This window comes from Heterodontus francisci, chromosome 36 (assembly GCF_036365525.1).
Source record: "Heterodontus francisci isolate sHetFra1 chromosome 36, sHetFra1.hap1, whole genome shotgun sequence".
In the NCBI taxonomy this organism is placed as follows: domain Eukaryota; kingdom Metazoa; phylum Chordata; class Chondrichthyes; order Heterodontiformes; family Heterodontidae; genus Heterodontus; species Heterodontus francisci.
Genome location: NC_090406.1, coordinates 31,359,476 through 31,379,177, shown reverse-complemented (window position 1 = coordinate 31,379,177; position 19,702 = coordinate 31,359,476). Strand labels below are relative to the sequence as shown.

The following is a 19,702-nucleotide window of genomic DNA, read 5'->3' as shown; positions in this document are numbered from 1 at the left end:
CATTCATCTCATTTCCTGTTTATGGGACGTTGCTATAAGCAAATTGGCTGCTGTTTCTGCCTAGAACAATCACCTCACTTCAAATATAGTGGTATACAAATGAATTTTTTTTCTTTAGGGTTGTAAACTTGGATTCTCATTTTATTGCAGCGTTATCTGGTTCCTCAAGCAATGAATGCCTGCGGTCTGGACAAAGAGAGAGTGCAGATCACATCTGAAGCACTTACTGTTCTGATCAAACAGTACTGTAGGGAAAGCGGGGTTCGCAATCTGCAAAAACAGGTGGAGAAGGTATGTGCACCATAGTTACTAATGTAAATGTTCCGACGAGGAGAAGGCTCCTCAGTGTATTCAGCATTGATGTACAACAAAGTAACCCTGTCTATGAACTGAAATCTTCCTTAGCTGCACCAATAACCTTGCCGATGCTCAGATTGGGTTCTACCAAAACTACTTGGCTCCAGCTGCCATTACAGCCTTGATCTAAGCTTGGACAAAATAGCTGAATGTCAGAGGGGAGGTGAGATTGACTGCCCTTAATTCCATTAAGGCAGCATTTGACCGGGTGTGGCATCATGGAGTCCTATTATAACTGAAGTCAGTGGGAATCGAGGGGAAAACTCCACATGTTGGAGTCATACCTAGCACAAAGGAAGATAGTTGTGGTTGTTGGAGGCCAATCATCTCAGCCCCAGGACATCACCGCAGGAGTTCCTCAGAGCAGTGTGCTGGCCCAACCATCTTCAGCTGCTTCATCAATGACCTTCCCTCCATGATGAGGCCAGAAGTGGGGATGTTCACTGATGATTGTACAGCATTCAGTTCCATCACAATTCTTCAGCTAATGAAGCAGTCTGTCCACATGCAGCAATGCCAGGGTAACATTCAGGCTTGGGCTGATAAGTAACAAGTAACATTTGTGCCACACAAGTGCCAAGCATTGACTATCTTCAGTGTGAGTCTGAGCTCTTTCCCTTGACATTCAAAGGCATTACCATTGTCTTATCCCTCACCATCAACATCCGGGGGGTCAGAAACTTAACTGAACCAGCCACATAAAGACTGGCTGCAAGAGCAGGTCAGAGGCTGGGTATTCTGTGGTCAGTGACTAACCACCTGCCTTCCCAAAGCCTTTCCATCATCTACAAGACACGTGTCAGGAATGTGTTGGAATGCTGTTGTCAGGCAAACCCCACCTGCCAAGACTGAGGCATACAATATTTTGCCACATGAATATTGAAACTTAAAAATTGCAAGCCCTGATTGGAAAGACATTTCCATGGTAACATAATGTTGAAACAATGGGGATCTAGCAATTGCTTCTCCAATACACAGAAATGGTCAGATCAGTTTTGGACATGACTGGTTGGCTGGAGCTTTTGAATTTGAACTTCCAACCAAGGAGGTTGAAGAGAGAGTTCCATATAAGGAACTGGTCACATGACTAACCTGAGCACCCTGGGAGCTTTTTGAATTTGAACTCCCAAACAAAGGGATTTGAACTGAGACAAAGCCATGTGCTCATGAAGTAGAGATCTTCTCCTGGAACTGAGAATATCTCCTGCCTGCCTGCTCGTCTTTCAGAGAACTGAAACCATTGAAGACACGTGAAACTCAAAGAGAGAAGGGTTTGCCACATGAACAAAGTTTTAAGAAGATTACTGGGCCCCAATGAATCACAAGACCATATCTTCAATCAAGGACTACAGCAAGCTCGAGAAACAGTAACAAGATATTTCCTCAAACTGTTCTACTTATCTTTTCTTCTCTTTTCTATCCCTATCTGCATGTTTACATCGCGTGTGTGCGCTAGCGTGAGCCTGTTGTATATCCGTAGGCGTAAACCATATTAGAGTTTATGGTTTTAATAAATTTCCTCTTTCTGCTTTAAACCAAAGAAAGCCTGTGTGTGCTCAGTTCTTTGCATTATAATTGGAATCTAGGAACATGGAATCACAAAGTGGGAGCTCAAAACACTGTGTTTAAAATTAAACCCTGTTACAATAAGACCAGGTGAAGACAGCAAGAGACCCCTAGACACATTGCTCACCTGGTCGTAACACTCTCCACTTGCTTGAATGATTGCAGCTGCAATAACAGTCAAGAAGCTTGACACCGTCCAGAACAGGCAGCCCGCTTGATTGGCAGCACCTTCACTCCCTCCACTACTGGCACATTGTGACTGTAGTATGTACCATCTACAAGAAGTGCTACAGCAACACATCAAGGCTTGTTCAACAACAGCTCCTACACCCACGATCTCTGGAAGAACAAGGGCAACAGGCATATGGGAACACCACCAACTGCAACTTCCCCTCCAAGTTTCGCGCCATCCTGACTTGGAAAATATATTGCCACTCCTTCATCAGCGCTGGGTCAAAATCCTGAAACGCCATATCTAACAGCACAACGGTTTAAGAAGGAAGTTCACCATCACCTTTTCAAGGGCAATTGGGGATGGGCAATAAATCCTGGCTTTGCCACCAATGCCCACATTCTGTGAATGAATTAAAAAGTAGTGTGCTGTACCTTACATCAAAATCATATGAATCTAATTTCTTAAAAATTAAAATGTAAAACTCTGCAGCATAATTTTCTAGCACAGTGGTTAGGACAAAGGACGACATGTAATGGTAAAAGGTTTATTTTTCCCCCTTTTGTTCTCCCTTTTTCTGTCACGCTTTATTAAATATAGAGAGGGAGTCTCCCTCTTGGGATTTGTTTAAAAGCTGTATTGAAATCCTAATGGTCCAGATTTTGCTGGAGCAGGGCATCTCACACTGTATGTGCCATTAGTTAAACTTGCACTTGCCAGTTTTAAAAAATGTTTCCTGGCAAGTGGCTAAAGTTGTGAGCTGGTGTTACAGCCAGGTGAGGAGAGGTCCCTTTCCTTGTTTGTACACCACAGATTTAATTCTTTTTTAAAGTGGATGTACTGGTCAATTTAGTAGGTGTTTGATTATTTATTTGCTATGATCATAACAAGAACCAATTGGACAGGTTTTCTTGAGTTTAACAAAGAAAGAGGTTAACTTCATTGTACTTAAACGAAAACTAAGTAAAATAATAAACTACGCTCCAACTTTCACACACACACACAAATAGGTTACAGAGTGGGGAAGGGTAGATTGTTCGAGCTAGAGGCCATAGAAAAAGTCTGTGGAGTTTGGTGTTTTGGCTGGCTTTTAGCTGAATTCGGTGGTCCTGAGGCATCCGTTTTGAAGAGATAGATGACTGATTTGGTGGGTCTTTTGGAGACAGCGATGCAGACGCTTTCCTTCAAGGGGTCTCTGTTTGTAGCCGGAGTATGCAGAGGTGGTCAGGCAGGGTTCGAAACTTGCAAGCTGAAATGGGGAGAGAGAGAGAGGAGGGACCCCCACTTGAGTCTGCACTTGTCAGAGAATCCAGATGCTTCTCAGCCTGCTGCAGAGAAACACAAGCTTAAAGCACACATGGGTGAGGCTTGTCACATGACAGTCACCCAGTAATTCAAGCATGGTAGTTAGCAGTGTATATTTCTTCTTGCAACTAAAACAGCCCGTGCCTGGGGATTTCTTTCTCACAGCCTTGCTAATGGGAACAGACAGTTTTCCCTTAAATTTCCCAGGTCTTGGTTCTTGCTGGGTCAGGGCTCCCTCTTCGTCTCCAACCGCACAGGCCTTGCAATGTAGGATAGTTTTGCAAATTAGGTGGCCATCTTAAGCTGCTAGCAAAGTCACCTTTATCTGTTCTTTTTTTTAATTTCTTGAAAAAATATAAATTCAGGTATCCAGCCAGTGGATTTTTTTTTTCAAATCATTCAATGTAACATGTTGGCGTGACAAGGGGGAACAGGGCACCTGAGACCTTGGTTGACACAGAGTCGCTTGCCTTCTTCACCTATCAGACAGAAGGATTGTGAAATTAACAATGCAAGGACTAAGGGGAGTGAAATTAGTGTGAATTTAGTGTCAAATCAGTTACTGAATGAAAGAGAAGGGAAGATTGATTGGAACAAAAACAAGAAATGCTGGATTCACTCAGCAGGTCTGGCAGCATCTGTGGAAAGAGAAGCAGAGTTAACGTTTCGGGTCACTGACCCGAAACGTTAACTCTGCTTCTCTTTCCACAGATGCTGCCAGACCTGCTGAGTGAATCCAGCATTTCTTGTTTTTGTTTCAGATTTCCAGCATCCGCAGTATTTTGCTTTTATATAAGATTGATTGGAAGATTGATAAGGCCTCTGTTCTCTGCACCTTTCTCTATGGCTGTGAAACATGGGTGACTGACAGCTACCCAGGAAAAGAAGCTCAATAATTTCCATCTTCGCTATCTGTGGTGTGTTATGGCTATATCCTGGCAGGACAAAATCACAAATGTGACAGTACTCTCAAAGGCAGAGCTCCCAAGTATGTTGGCACTAATCAAACAGAGGTAGCTTCATTGGATTGGACATGTCTGCAGGATGGAAGACGATCGCATACCCAAGGAGTGTCCATGTTGAGGTAGCTGGGGCCAAACGACCAGTGAGGTGCCCGAAGCTCTGCTTCAAGAATGCTTGCAAGTGTGACATGAAGGCCCTAAATGTTGACTATCGCACCTGGGAGCCACTAGCTGGCGTAAGAGGGAAATGGCGAGACATCCTGTGGACTGCTGTGCACTAAAACAATGACCAGTTGCTACAGCAATTTGGCAACAGGTGCCAATGTCAAAAACAACTCTCAGCGTCAATAGGCAGCTTCACATGCAGCACTTGTGGCAGAACCTGCCTCTCAAGGACTGGCCTTCACAGCCATCCGCAAAGGTGTACCAACAGAAGACACCCCACCTAAATGAATTGTTTGCTGCATGTCCATCATCATTCATAGATGTAAGGATGCCAACATTCACTTGAAATGACGAGACTTAATTGCTATGGCAAGTTTAGTTTGTATCTACTGTGCAAGTACAGTAATTTCATGCCATTCAGTGCATTTCAGTGGTGAGGCAGGCAGTGAAATGTTTTTTCAAATACAGTGACCCCTGTTGGAAAGAGCATGTGTGTTTGCTTGCACATGTTGACACTGAATGAGGATAGGGTGAGGCTCAGCTTTGACATCCTCTTACTGTTGTGGTTTTATATCCCTGTCCTCTTATTCACAACGTAGGATATTTGTGATTGTGGAGCTGCAAACTGTTCTGTTGTGCTGGTTTCTTTGTGTGACATTCCTCTGTACTGCTTTTAAAGACCTGGATGCATCATTTAGTTGGGCTTGCATTTCAGTCTCAATTTTACGTATTGTGCGTGTTTCCTAGTGGAGTGAAATGGATCCCTACAGCCACAAGTGACATCATTTCTCTTCTGCAGGTGCTTCGCAAGGCTGCATATAAAATTGTACACAAGGAGGCTGACACAGTAGTGGCAACCCCCGGGAACCTCCAAGATTATGTTGGAAAACCTATTTTCACAGTGGACAGGATGTATGATGTCACTCCTTCAGGAGTTGTAATGGGTTTAGCCTGGACAGCGATGGGTAAGTGGATGAGCTTTGCATTGATTGAGTCATAGCAACACGATAGTACATTTCCACCTACTTCCATCTCTCACCCCTGAGAGCCTATCTGCTCCAGAAACCCTTGTCTAGACTTGACTATTCCACAATCTGAGGTAAAAGTGACTGCCCTTGATATCAAGGCAGCATTTTACTGAGTGTGGCATCAAGGAACCCTAGCAAAACTGGAGTCAATGGGATTCGGGGGAAACTCTCCACTGGTTGGCGTAATACCTAGCACAAAGAAAGATGGTTGTTGTTGTTGGAGTTCAATCATCTCAGTCCCAGGACATCACTGCAGGAGTTCCTCAGGGTAGTGTCCTAGGCCCAACTGTTTTCAGCTGCGTCATCAATGACCTTACCTCCATCATAAGGTCAGAAGTGGGGATGTTCAGCACCATTTGCGACTCCTCTGATACTGAAGCAGTCTGTGTCCATATACATCAAGACCTGGACAGCATTCAGGCTTGGGCTGATAAGTGGCAAGTAACATTCATGCCATACAGGCCATCTCCAACAAGAGAGAATCTAACCATCCCCCCTTGACATTCAATGGCATTACCGTCGCTGAATCTCCCACTATCAACATCCTAGGGGTTACCATTGACCAGAAACTTAACTGGAGTAGCCATATAAATACTGTGGCTACAAGAGCAGGTCAGAGGCTAGGAATTCTGCCGTGAGTAATTCACCTCCTGACTCCCCAAAGCCTGTCCACCATCTACAAGGCACTAGTCAGGAGTGTGATGGAATACTCTCCACTTGCCTGGATAGGTGCAACTCGACACCATCCAGGACAAAGCATCCCGCTTGATTGGCACCCTATCCACCACCTTCAACATTAGAGTCATAGAGAGATACAGCACTGAAACAGGCCTTTCGGCCCACCAAATCTGTGCCGACCATCAACCACCCATTTATACTAATCCTACATTAACCCCATATTCCCTACCGCATCCCCACCTTCCCCCAATTCTCCTACCACCTACCTACACTAGGGGCAATTTACAATGGCCAATTTACCTATCAAACTGCAAGTCTTTTGGCTGTGGGAGGAAACCGGAGCACCCGGTGGAAACCCACGGGGTCACAGGGAGAACTTGCAAACTCCGCACAGGCAGTACCCAGAACTGAACCCGGGTCGCTGGAGCTGTGAGGCTGCAGTGCTAACCACTGTGCCGCCCACTCCCTTCACCACTGACACACAGTGGCAGCTGTGTGTAGCATTACAAGATGCACTACAGCAACTCACCAAGACTCCTTCGACAGCATCTTCCAAGCCCACGACCTCTAGCACCTAGAAGAACAAGGGCAGCAGATGCATGGGAACACCATCACCTACAAATTCCCCTCCAAGCCACACACCATCCTGACTTGGAACTATATCGCCATTCCTTTACTGTCACTGGGTCAAAATCCTGGAACTCCCTTCCTAACAGCACTGTGGGTGTACTTACACCAAATGGACTGCAGTGGTTCAAGAATGCAGCTCCCCACCACCTTCTGGAGGGCAATTAATCCTGGCATCGCCAGCGATGCCCACATCCCATGAAAGAATAAAATTACAACTCTGAGTACTCTTGTGTTCCTCCTGTGCATCCATGCCCCTTCCCGCCCTCCTCTTCCTTCACTGCACCCTGGCTTTTGTGCCTTCAGCTGTCTGGGTCCGAGGTTCTGGAATTCCCATCTTAAACGACTCCCTTCTCTCCTTTAAGATGCTCTTTAAAATCTACCTCTCTGACCAAACTTTTGATCACCTAATTCTTCTCCTTTGGCTCAGTGTAAATTTTTTGTCTGATTGTGCTCCTGTGAAGCACAGTGGGACATCTTACTCCATTAAAGACACACTATAAATGCCTGTTGTTCACAGAGAAGCCTGTTCCATTTGGCTTACTCCAATCAACTCTTCCTGAGAGATAGCCCTATTGTTTATAAAAGCTAATAATCAGAAATCCCTTCAGATGTAGGAACTTGTCTACTTTTTGAAACCAATTTTGAAATCTAGTTCCTCACCTAAATTATCAGTTTGTTCCATGTGTCGATCAGCTTTTTGCTAAATAAATTTCTCTGTATTTTCTATTTACTATTTGTTGCCTTGTCTGTGATTTGACCCCATCTTAGCGAATCATTTTGTAATTTTAAAATCTTGTATCAAATCACCTTTTTTCCTCTTCAGGAGTCAGGTTCTCTGGTATAAAAAGTGCTGTTCAGATCTTGGTTCTTAAGTTCTGGTATTAGTCTTGTAGCCATCCACTGAATTCTCTTCAAAAGATGATATCCTCTTGAAATAAAAGATCAAACTGACAATATCTGCTCTCGCTAAGGCCATGTGCAATTTTAAAATTGCTTTTCTATTTTATATATTCTAATTTTTTTAACAGCTTGAGAACATTTCACTGTGTTAGAATTCAAGAGATTTGAACTGGATACCAATTAGTTACAACAAACTTTTTATTGGCAGTAATTTTACAGTTCCAAACAAATCATATATCACCTGTTGGGTTACTGGACAGAGTAACATCCATTATCTACTACTTCTTGTTCGGATTCTTTAGCTTGATAGTTGTTAAGCTCCTGCCAGCACTACGTCCACCCATTCAAACTAAGGTGTTGTCTCCTATTCTGTATCTGACTTCACAACCCCTCTTTATTCTCAAGTACTAGTCGTCTGACTCAATTAAGACCAATCATTTTTGTCCACATTATTCAAAAATAGCAACTTAGAGAAACCTTATTTCATCCCCTAAAATCTGACTGTTTAGGTGACATCCTCCAGTATTCCAAGCTCTCTTTCCTGCTCTAACACCTTCAATATGTACTTAGACTACATATTGCACAATTACTTTTGCACAATCTCACCATCTTACATTTCCCTACATTCAACCACATCTGCCACTACTTTGCCCACAAACCTAATGTTTCCGATTCCTTAAAAATTTGTAGGGTCTGGTTCTTGTCATTTACCTTGAATCCCAATCAATTAACAAAAGAAAATTACTACAATTTTCTGTCTGAATACTGCTGTTCTCAATTGAATAATTACATCTAAACTGATCACATTTTTTTGGAATTGGCTTGGCAGATTTGCAGTGAAAGAGCTGGATTAATACATACTTGCAGACATACAATCACTGAAACCCTAGGAATAATAGCTGTATCTTCAGATGGTTGATTCTGACCCTTGTTTATTTATTTCAAAGTTTGGCTGCCTTACATAATCAGCACTTAAAATAAAATTTTAAATAAGGAGAAAGTGGCAACAAATTCTTCTTTGAAAATGGTTATTGATTATGCAACTCTAAGCTGGTTGCATTATATCTTTTCTAAGAGTGTATGAATTCTACTATTTACTGTTCCATCGCTCTGGGGTTCACATGAACTGGAGCAGCAAGGGTGGGGAACCTGCTCCCAGCTTATCAATGATACTCAACTGGCCACTGGGAACAGTGCAAGAGTTGCCTCAAGATAACACTTTCTTTCCACATTCCCACCTTGCAGAATCCAACTTCAAGTTTTTCATGATGATGATTTCCAGTGTGGAACTTGACACAGGACCTTAGGGGATCAAAGTGTCGATTTTACTTTAATTTTCAGAACAAATTTGCAGCCTATATGAAAACTGTAAATTATCAGCGTGATTATAAGTTTTAGTATTTCAGTTGTAAATATTTTCAACTTATCCTCCTCCTCCCCCGCCCTCAAGAGGAGCCAAGGAGAAAATAAAAAGGATTTTGTACCCTTGCAACAAAAGAAACCACCTAACTTAACTCTCTTATCATAATCCTCACAATCAGGTGGTTCAACTTTGTTTGTTGAAACTTCTCTTCGCCGACCAAGGGACAAGGAAAATAAAGACGGCTCTCTTGAAGTAACTGGTCAGCTGGGAGATGTGATGAAGGAAAGTGCAAAAATTGCCTATACATTTGCTAGGGCCTTTCTCATGCAGAAAGATGCTACCAATGATTTCTTGACTCAATCCCACATTCACCTCCATGTGCCTGAGGTAAGCGCTGAGTACATTGTCTGAGAAACTTGAGGAAACTGGTTATTGTCTAGTTTGTACTGCAACAGGATTATGATGCATCGAGACATCACTTCCTTTTGCTTCTCTCTCAAAGAAAATCAACACATGGATCAACTGAAATGACCATGTGGTTCTGTATTCACAATCTCTGCAGTGCAACTGTCCTGTACTCATTCCTCCTCCTCTCCCCACCACAGAAAACGTCTAGATTTTATATGCCATGTTTTTCCAATTCCTAATTCAAAACTTGATGGAAAATATTCACACCCTGTATCTTCCAGCTACCTGCATTATGAATTTCATCATTAACACTTACAGCATCTGTCTTCTGGTATGATTTTAACCATTTAATGTTTTAAATGAAGAAATGAATTGGCAACATCAACTTCATTATCAAAATGAATAAAATTTCTGTTGTACTAAATAAATACATAACTATGTACTCAGCAATCTATTGAGTATATACTTCATTGTGCAGTTCTACTAAATTTATATGTTAAATACACAGTACTGCATTGAACATACACACTATGCTGAAGTTCTGTAATAAATGTATATATTACTGCATAGACATGGCTCTATTTTGGGTACATATAACCAATGTGGCTAAATATTTACACCATTGTCCTAGTTAATGCAGAGTTATATAAGCCAGCCGGGTGCAAGTTGCATATTACATTAGGGGTCATACAAACCAACACTGTAGAATTGTCCATCTTTTGCCCCTATGTGGCTACCCAAGTGAAACTCAAGCCAAGTCAGTCAACAGATGTTAGATATCAGGTTACAGATATCTTTATTCCTAGTATTTATTTGTATTTAGCAGGTTACTAATATTTGACTTTTTCAAAAATAAATCATTCATCTGAATTGTCACATGAATGTTTGAAAGACAGGAACTTTTTTTTATTCGTTTGTGGGATGTGGACCATCCAAATTGCCTTTGAACTGAGTGGCTTGCTAGGCCATTTGAGGCACAAGTCAACCACATTGCTGTGGGTTTGGAGTCACATGTAGGCCAGACCAGGTTTGGAGAGCAGTAAACCAGATGGGTTTTTACAACAATCGATGGTTTCATGGTCATCATTAGACTAGCTTTTTAACTCCCAGATTAATTGAATTCAGATTTCGCCATCTGCTATGGTGGGATTCAAACCCATGTCCCCAGAGCAGTAGCCTTGGTCTCTGGGTTACTAGTCAGGTGACATTACCACTACGCCACTGCCTCCCCCTGCTAGCCTGTCCTGCTCTGTTTTCCTATCCCTTTTGTGCAAAAGTTTTTAAAAAGCTGTTCAGAGCATGTTTTGGGAAACATGTACACAATTCCCTCCTTGCCAGCAACATGAAGTAGGTCCCACTGAAGGAGACGACGATAAATACTTCTTACAGGTGGTGTGGAGAGAAGATTGAAGATCCCATAATTTCATAAAGTGATCCTTTTCACTGGGTGCACTCTCTTAATCTGAGCAATACAATCTAAGTGATCCAGGTTAATTAAATTTTGATCAATGTAAAAATAAAAGTAATCGAACAGAAAATGTTGGAAATACTGAGCTCAGGCAGCATCTGTGGAGAGAGCATTAGTTAATGTTTCAGGTCAATGACCTGAAAGTTAGAAATGCTTGGAGACAGTCAGGAGTTGGGCCAATTAATGACCACTTAAGGGCCGCTTCCCGCCACCACCTCAATTTTGAGGGAGGTGGAGGGGCTCACCACTGCCGAGCAATGCTGTCCCTCCTTTGGGAGCAGTCCAGGGCCCCCTGGTGGTGATCGCTATCTCTCCCTCACCCTACCAAACCCTTCTGCTGGGGCCTGTCTCAGTGGGCCCCAGCAACCCCAACCCCACACTCAACTTTCCCAGGGTGCTCTCCTTCTTTGGTGTTGCAGGGCCTCCAGCAGTGGTTGCTGTCCCCAGTGGCGCTGCTTGTACTCCAGAACTGCTGGCCTTCTGATTGGCCAGCAGCTCTGGAGCAGAACTTGTCCCTTAAAGCGAAAGCACCTGCAACAATGGGCAGTTAATTGCCTGCCCGCTGTGGAATGGTTTCAGGGGTCCAACAGGGTGCTAGGCAAAATACATAATTTGTGATGTGAGCAGATATGTATATTGTCCTACTGATGCAGAGCACCTGTATACTGTATTGCAGATGAGGAGCGAGCTTAATGAATATAGTACTTCTAAGTGAGTCAGTTGGAGGCTGTTTAATCATTACTTCTGATTACTGAATGGTTTGTTACTCTAGGGTGCTACACCTAAGGACGGTCCAAGTGCAGGCTGTACAATTGTAACTGCACTCCTTTCTCTAGCAATGGATCAACCTGCACGGCAAAATTTAGCCATGACTGGAGAGGTGTCACTTACTGGAAAAATCCTGCCCGTTGGTGGAATTAAGGAGAAGACCATTGCTGTAAGTTATTGTGAAACTTCTGAAAGAGTAGAATTAACATAACTGATACAACTGCAAGCAGAAAACCAAAGCTCTTTTTGATAAGCTTGTTCCTTTAAAATTGGGGCTTGTGGTAAACAATGGAAAGATACCAAAGGGGGGGAAAAAAGGAATTATTCAATTTTATCATCCTTGTAACTAGAAAATTCCCTAACTGCAGTTAGCCAGGACTTTATCCATAATCGATGTTTTGCACAATAGGAAACCCACTTCAGATTTTGTTTCTCATTCTTAAGAATGGTGAATCTGAAACTAATTTATTCACCCAGACGTCTTGATGGTATTTTCTTGATCGAGATTAGTGTCTGAAATCTGAAAACTTAACAATTGTTTTCAAGAAAGTAATTACAACGATTTCACTTCAGAAATTTAAATGCAACTAATTTTTTTTTTTAGGCAAAGCGAGCTGGTGTTGACTGCATCATTTTACCAATGGAAAACAAAAAAGACTTTTTCGATCTACCACAGTTTATTACAGAGGGTCTCGAAGTACATTTTGTTGAACATTACCGGGATGTGTACAGTACAGTGTTTCCAAATAAATGAGAGTGAGCAGTGTACAGATAATAGAACTGATCCAAGACATTTCTGGGAAGTGCATTTTATAGAAGCAGAACCAGATGCTGTGACAGTTCCAGAGGAGCTGTATCAATGCTGCAGAGTCGTGACTGCAAAGCCAATCGAGCACGTATGATTAATAATATTTGGTCATTTTACTGAAGTAGTATTGTAACCAATCCTAGCACCATACTGTCAGTCAATTGATAGATTTTGGATTTAAATAAACTTTATTAAGTAATTCTAGAATCCATTCAAATCATAGAAACGTGATTCTGTTGTCATCTGTGGGTTACTTGAATAAATCAGCTGCCTGATGTGGTGGTCACATTGATCAGGAAGGCTCTAAATTATATCTCTAGTTTGTGCTAAATTAGTTGGGGTAACAGTTTAGGCACTATACTTAGCTGTGGCACTACTGAACGACTGAAGGGGAAATTATATCCAGGTTCCTGCTCCCTATCCACTGACCTGTACCACTCGTGGCTGTGGACAGGCTAAGTCCTAGCTGTGATTGATACCTTCCGTCAAACTGCCTGCTAATATTCACTGGCCATTTAAAATACAAGAAGGTGTCTGGCATCTGGAGCCCCGATTCCAGCATGAATCAGCACATCCAGGACAAGTAAAATGGTTTACAGTATTTTACATTCCACTTAAACAGATTCCAGCAATTTCCCTACAAGACACTTACACTGAAGTTACAGCAGCCACTCGTGCAAACCTTGAGGGAAATTCCTGGAGTAAGTGAACAGACATGGGAACAAGTATGTAAGCTGTCTTGACATTTTTCAATCATGTTTTTCCATTAGTTAACTTGTTTGGACAACAGTTGTTTCTCCTGTACCAGGAAGTGGCTAGCTGCATTTTGACTGTTCATTAGATTAGATTAGATTAGAGGTACAGCACTGAAACAGGCCCTTCGGCCCACCGAGTCTGTGCCGACCATCAACCACCCATTTATACTAATCCTACACTAATCCCATATTCCTACCAAACATCCCCACCTGTCCCTATATTTCCCTACCATCTACCTATACTAGTGACAGGTAAATTGGCCATTATAAATTATCAACCTGCAAGTCATCTTTCGGCTGGGTACACATTTGTCTATTGGTTTGCCATACACTACCTAATATTTCCACTGATGTAATTGCAGTTCCAATCTTAGCAGTTTTCCATACAGACAACTTGTGTTTGTGCCATCAAAATGTGCTTCCCTTCGAAGAGGAGGAGAGAAAGTATCAATTTGTGAAATTATTGCAGTTGAAGGCCAAGACTATATTCTGTAATACTACAGCACCTCTGGTGGGGAACTGGAAGCCTCTAGTTAAATTCAAAAAATAGCATAATTAATTCCTTCGAAGGTTTTGAAGTCAAATTTCTATGTAGTTCTATTCATCTTTATGGTTCAAAGTAGTAATGCTGCTTGGTGCTTCCCACTTTATAACTTCACTTCAATTAAGTTTCTATTACAGGTTCTCCACCTATTTACAGCAAACCTGTGACACAACTGAAAATCACCCATCAAAAGAATTTCCAGAATTAAGGTTAAACTCATCCATTGGCATCATGCAGTTTTGCTCTACTGCAGCCAGTTGCCTTCCCCATTTCACAGGGACCCTTCCAAGTCAAAAGCAGACACAGGAAAAGAGATAGGAGCAGGAGGAGGTCATTCAGCCCATAGAACCTGCTCTGCCATTCAATACGATCATGGCTGATCATCCACTTCAATGCCTTTTTCCCCACACTATCCCCAAATCTGTTTGTCATTGGTATTTAGAAATCTGTCAATGTCTACTTTAAACATACTCAATGACTGAGCTTCCACAGCCCTCTGGGGTAGAGAATTCCAAAGATCACAACCCTCTGAGGGAAGAAATTCTCATTTCTGTCCTAAGTGGCTTCCCCTTTATTTTGAAATTGTGTGTCCCCTGGTTCTAAACTCCCAAACCAGGGGAAACATCTTACCTGCATCTACCATATCTATCCCTTTAAGTATTTTGTAGGTTTCAATGAGATCACCTCATTCTTTGAAACTCGAGAATACAGGCCCAGTTTCCCAAAATCTCTCTTCATAGAACAGTGCCAGGAACAAGTCTGGTGAACCTTCGTTGCACTCCCTCTATGGCCATAATATCCTTCCTAAGGTAAGGGGACCAAAACTGCACAGTACTCCAGGTGCGGTCTCACCAAGGTTCTATGCAGTTGAGCAAGACTTCACTACTCCTGTACTCAAATCCTCTTGTGATAAAGGCTAACATACCATTAGCAGCCTTAATTGCTTGCTGCACCTGCATGTTATCTTTCAGTGATTTATTGAAGAGGACACCCAGGTCCCTTTGTACATCCACACTTTCTAATCTCTTACCATTTAAGAAATCAAAGTAATTCACGACAACGCTACGTCATCGTCGACGTCATCAGGATGCGCCGCGGTGTGCACATGCGCAGACTGTCTCATGCCCTCTGCGCATGCGCTGCAGTCCGGCTTGCCAGGGCCGTTTTGCGCATGTGCAGTAGACGTCATCGCGTTACGTCGTCTTCCTCGGGCAACGCGCCAGGTTGGCCTCTGCGCATGCGTCAAAGCTTCGGTGCGACTTTTTGAAAGTGGAAGGAGGAGAGGTTTCGTCGGGCATTTTCTCGCATTTTATCTGAATTATTTATTCGTTTTGGAGACTTGCTTCATTTTATTTGACACAGGAGATTGTTCCAAGGTAAGTTGCTCTGCCTTTGTAAGTTGCTTTGAAAACATTTCCATTGTCTGGGCCACCGCATGTTCTCCAGTCCGTGTTGTGAGTTGCTCTGAAAACATTTCCATTGTCTGGGCCACCGCATGTTCTCCAGTCCCTGTTGTGAGTTGCTCTGAAAACAGTTCCATTGTCTGGGCCACTGCATGTTCTCCAGTCCCTGTTGTGAGTTGCTCTGAAAACAGTTCCATTGTCTGGGCCACCGCATGTTCTCCAGTCCCTGTTGTGAGTTGCTGTGTGCAGGCAGTACAGGTGCTGCAACCTACCGTCATGGTCACTTAACAGTCACTTTCGTTTTTGTAACGTTTTAATGGAGTGTATTCTGTATTTCTTATCTCATGTTTCCTGTGAGGAGACTGGACTGGCTGCGGCAACAGACTCTCCGCTGGCAGCAAGGACTGGCTGATGAGATGGAGCCATTTACTATGCCCAACAATTGCCCGGAAGCACCTTCGGATGGAGGTGGCCATGCGCTGGACATCAGTCACGTGTCACAAACCCTGGATCCTGAGCGTCTCACCCCCTGGCCTAATGATCTGATGGACCATACATATGCCTGCCTGTTCAAAGCTCCACTTCCCCTACCTGTGGTACCCTCTCCTTGCTGCTCAGTTACACAGTCACCTGTTCCTGCACCCATCAGGGCAGTGCACATGGACACACAGTTACCTGCTCCTACACCCATCAGAGCTGTGCACATGGGCACACAGTTACCTGCTCCTACACCCATCAGAGCAGTGCACATGGGCACACAGCCACCTGTTCCTACACCCATCAGAGAAGTGCACATGGGCACACAGACACCTGTTTCCCCGTCCGCCTTTGAAACAACCATGCAGAGCCTTGTGAGACTCCGCATTTGCCAGCTGCTGCCTGTCCAGCAGAGAGGGCGTCCAAAGGGGTCAAGCACTTGGGGAACATTCAGCAAGAAGAGACTGAGCACTAAAAGAAACAAGCATGCCGTGTCCAGTGGTAGCAGAAATGTGAATGCTCTTGCTGTGAACACAACTGGTGATAGTAGTAGGCAGGATTAAATGGGAATGGATGGAAGAAGACGCACGAGTAACATAACCAAGCTAGCAGGACTGCTGGCTAAATGGCCAGCTTTAATGTTCTTCAGCACCCTCAAATCATTCATGCTTTTCCCTGAGCAGCATCATCACATCATCAGTTATGCCAGTAAGCATTCATCGTGAACATCATCTGCCTCCTACAGCTGAGGTGGGGCTGGGGGTACTAAGTGATTCATTGGCGGTGTTATCAGTACCATGCCTTTACCGCAGAACACAAAGCATGCTCAACAGTAATTTCATTGGAGGGAGGGAGGAAGCTCTGACACTGATGTTCATTCCTTATCCTCTTCATGTAAAACGTGCCCTTGAGAAAACAATCCTTGCACAGCTTCAAGGGCAGGCATTCATTCAAGGCAAAGGAGGCAGTCGCAGCGAGAGGGAACGGATGAGAAACAAGAGCATTGATGAGAAGCATTCACTGGCAGAACTAAAAAGGTGTGCACAACAGTAATTTCAGTGGAGGAGAGGCAACTCTGAACTGTATTCTTCAAGTAATCGAGGGAGAAAACAAGACCGCATTTGAGACAGACGCTTGATCCAAGACGACCTTGACTAACGTCAGCATTCAAGCAACGATGAGGCACTGGATCATGCTGCGGAGCTGTCACGATGAAGATGAAGAAGACTGGATTGTGACTGATGACTTTGCCTTCTTCACATGGACAATACAGTAGTGGAATAGAGAGCCAAGCGTTCATTCACCACAAGGCTCTCCAGGAAACAATCTCTTAGCTGTGCATAGCAGAGACTCGCGCTGTCTGTCTAACGGGAATGCTGGAAACACAACCACTCGTCCAGTCTCGATAAAACTCTCAATAATTAACCCCAGAATTGTTGAGGCTTTGTTTTGCATGATACTTCCCCGACTTTGCAACTGCACTTCAGATATTCAACTGTGTTGGAGGGGTGGAGGTAGATGGAGTGGGGAGGGGTGGGGAGGGAGCATGCAGAAATGCAGGGACCAGACAGTTGCAATGCCTGAAGTACTGTGGAGAAGTAGGGGAGAAGCAACTGGATTGGGCATCCGCAGCTCTTTCCCCCCGTCCTCTCTTTCCCCCGTCCTCTCTTTCCCCCGTCCTCTCTTTCCCCCGTCCTCTCTTCCCCCCGTCCTCTCTTTCCCCCCGTCCTCTCTATTCCCCCCCGTCCTCTCTATTCCCCCCCGTCCTCTCTATTCCCCCCGTCCTCTCTATTCCCCCCGTCCTCTCTATTCCCCCCCGTCCTCTCTATTCCCCCCCGTCCTCTCTATTCCCCCCCGTCCTCTCTATTCCCCCCCGTCCTCTCTATTCCCCCCCGTCCTCTCTATTCCCCCCCGTCCTCTCTATTCCCCCCCGTCCTCTCTATTCCCCCCCGTCCTCTCTATTCCCCCCCGTCCTCTCTATTCCCCCCCGTCCTCTCTATTCCCCCCCGTCCTCTCTATTCCCCCCCGTCCTCTCTATCCCCCCCGTCCTCTCTATTCCCCCCGTCCTCTCTATTCCCCCCCGTCCTCTCTATTCCCCCCCGTCCTCTCTATTCCCCCCGTCCTCTCTATTCCCCCCCGTCCTCTCTATTCCCCCCCGTCCTCTCTATTCCCCCCCGTCCTCTCTATTCCCCCCCGTCCTCTCTATTCCCCCCCGTCCTCTCTATTCCCCCCCCGTCCTCTCTATTCCCCCCCGTCCTCTCTATTCCCCCCCGTCCTCTCTATTCCCCCCCGTCCTCTCTATTCCCCCCCGTCCTCTCTATTCCCCCCCGTCCTCTCTATTCCCCCCCGTCCTCTCTATTCCCCCCGTCCTCTCTATTCCCCCCCGTCCTCTCTATTCCCCCCCGTCCTCTCTATTCCCCCCCGTCCTCTCTATTCCCCCCGTCCTCTCTATTCCCCCCCGTCCTCTCTATTCCCCCCCGTCCTCTCTATTCCCCCCCGTCCTCTCTATTCCCCCCCGTCCTCTCTATTCCCCCCCGTCCTCTCTATTCCCCCCCGTCCTCTCTATTCCCCCCCGTCCTCTCTATTCCCCCCCCGTCCTCTCTATTCCCCCCCGTCCTCTCTATTCCCCCCCGTCCTCTCTATTCCCCCCCGTCCTCTCTATTCCCCCCCGTCCTCTCTATTCCCCCCCGTCCTCTCTATTCCCCCCCGTCCTCTCTATTCCCCCCCGTCCTCTCTATTCCCCCCCGTCCTCTCTATTCCCCCCCGTCCTCTCTATTCCCCCCCGTCCTCTCTCTATTCCCCCCCGTCCTCTCTATTCCCCCCCCGTCCTCTCTATTCCCCCCCGTCCTCTCTATTCCCCCCCGTCCTCTCTATTCCCCCCCGTCCTCTCTATTCCCCCCCGTCCTCTCTATTCCCCCCCGTCCTCTCTATTCCCCCCCGTCCTCTCTATTCCCCCCCCGTCCTCTCTATTCCCCCCCGTCCTCTCTATTCCCCCCCGTCCTCTCTATTCCCCCCCGTCCTCTCTATTCCCCCCCCGTCCTCTCTATTCCCCCCCGTCCTCTCTATTCCCCCCCGTCCTCTCTATTCCCCCCCGTCCTCTCTATTCCCCCCCGTCCTCTCTATTCCCCCCCGTCCTCTCTATTCCCCCCCGTCCTCTCTATTCCCCCCCGTCCTCTCTATTCCCCCCCGTCCTCTCTATTCCCCCCCGTCCTCTCTATTCCCCCCCGTCCTCTCTATTCCCCCCCGTCCTCTCTATTCCCCCCCGTCCTCTCTATTCCCCCCCGTCCTCTCTATTCCCCCCCGTCCTCTCTATTCCCCCCCGTCCTCTCTATTCCCCCCCGTCCTCTCTATTCCCCCCCGTCCTCTCTATTCCCCCCCGTCCTCTCTATTCCCCCCCGTCCTCTCTATTCCCCCCCGTCCTCTCTCCTCTCTCTTTTCCCCCCCTCCCTCTCTCTCTTTTCCCCCCGCTCCTCTCCTCTCTTATTCCCCCCGCTCCTCTCCTCTCTATTTCCCCCCGCTCCCTCTCTCCTCTCTTTTTCCCCCCCGTCCTCTCTATTCCCCCCCGTCCTCTCTATTCCCCCCCTCCTCTCTCCTCTCTTTTCCCCCCGCTCCCTCTCTCTCTATTCCCCCCGTCCTCTCTCCTCTCTTTTTCCCCCCTCCCTCTCTCCTCTCTATTTCCCCCCTCTCTCTCTCTCCTCTCTTTTCCCCCCCGTCCCTCTCTCCTCTGTTTCCCCCCCTCCCTCTCTCCTCTCTTTTCCCCCCTCCCTCTCCTCTCTTTTTCCCCCGCTCCCTCTCTCCTCTCTTTTTCCCCCCGCTCCCTCTCTCCTCTCTTTTTCCCCCCCTCCCTCTCTCCTCTCTTTTTCCCCCCCTCTCTCTCTCTCCTCTCTTTCCCCCCCTCTCCCTCTCTCCTCTGTTTCCCCCCCTCCCTCTCTCCTCTCTTTTTCA

The 19,702-nt window shown here is 45.6% G+C and overlaps 1 protein-coding gene across 1 annotated transcript in view; it reads left to right on the top strand.

The window, feature by feature from the left end:
* lonp1 (lon peptidase 1, mitochondrial) overlaps window positions 1-12,889 on the top strand; it is a 39,699-nt gene extending 26,810 nt beyond the window's left edge. The window contains exons 14-18 of the mRNA XM_068016459.1: window positions 151-291; window positions 5,327-5,492; window positions 9,305-9,513; window positions 11,775-11,939; window positions 12,375-12,889. Of these exons, the coding sequence (XP_067872560.1) occupies window positions 151-291; window positions 5,327-5,492; window positions 9,305-9,513; window positions 11,775-11,939; window positions 12,375-12,524 (831 nt within the window). The 3' untranslated portion in view covers window positions 12,525-12,889. The remainder of the gene's footprint in view (window positions 1-150; window positions 292-5,326; window positions 5,493-9,304; window positions 9,514-11,774; window positions 11,940-12,374) is intronic.
* Window positions 12,890-19,702: the final 6,813 nt, after the last annotated feature.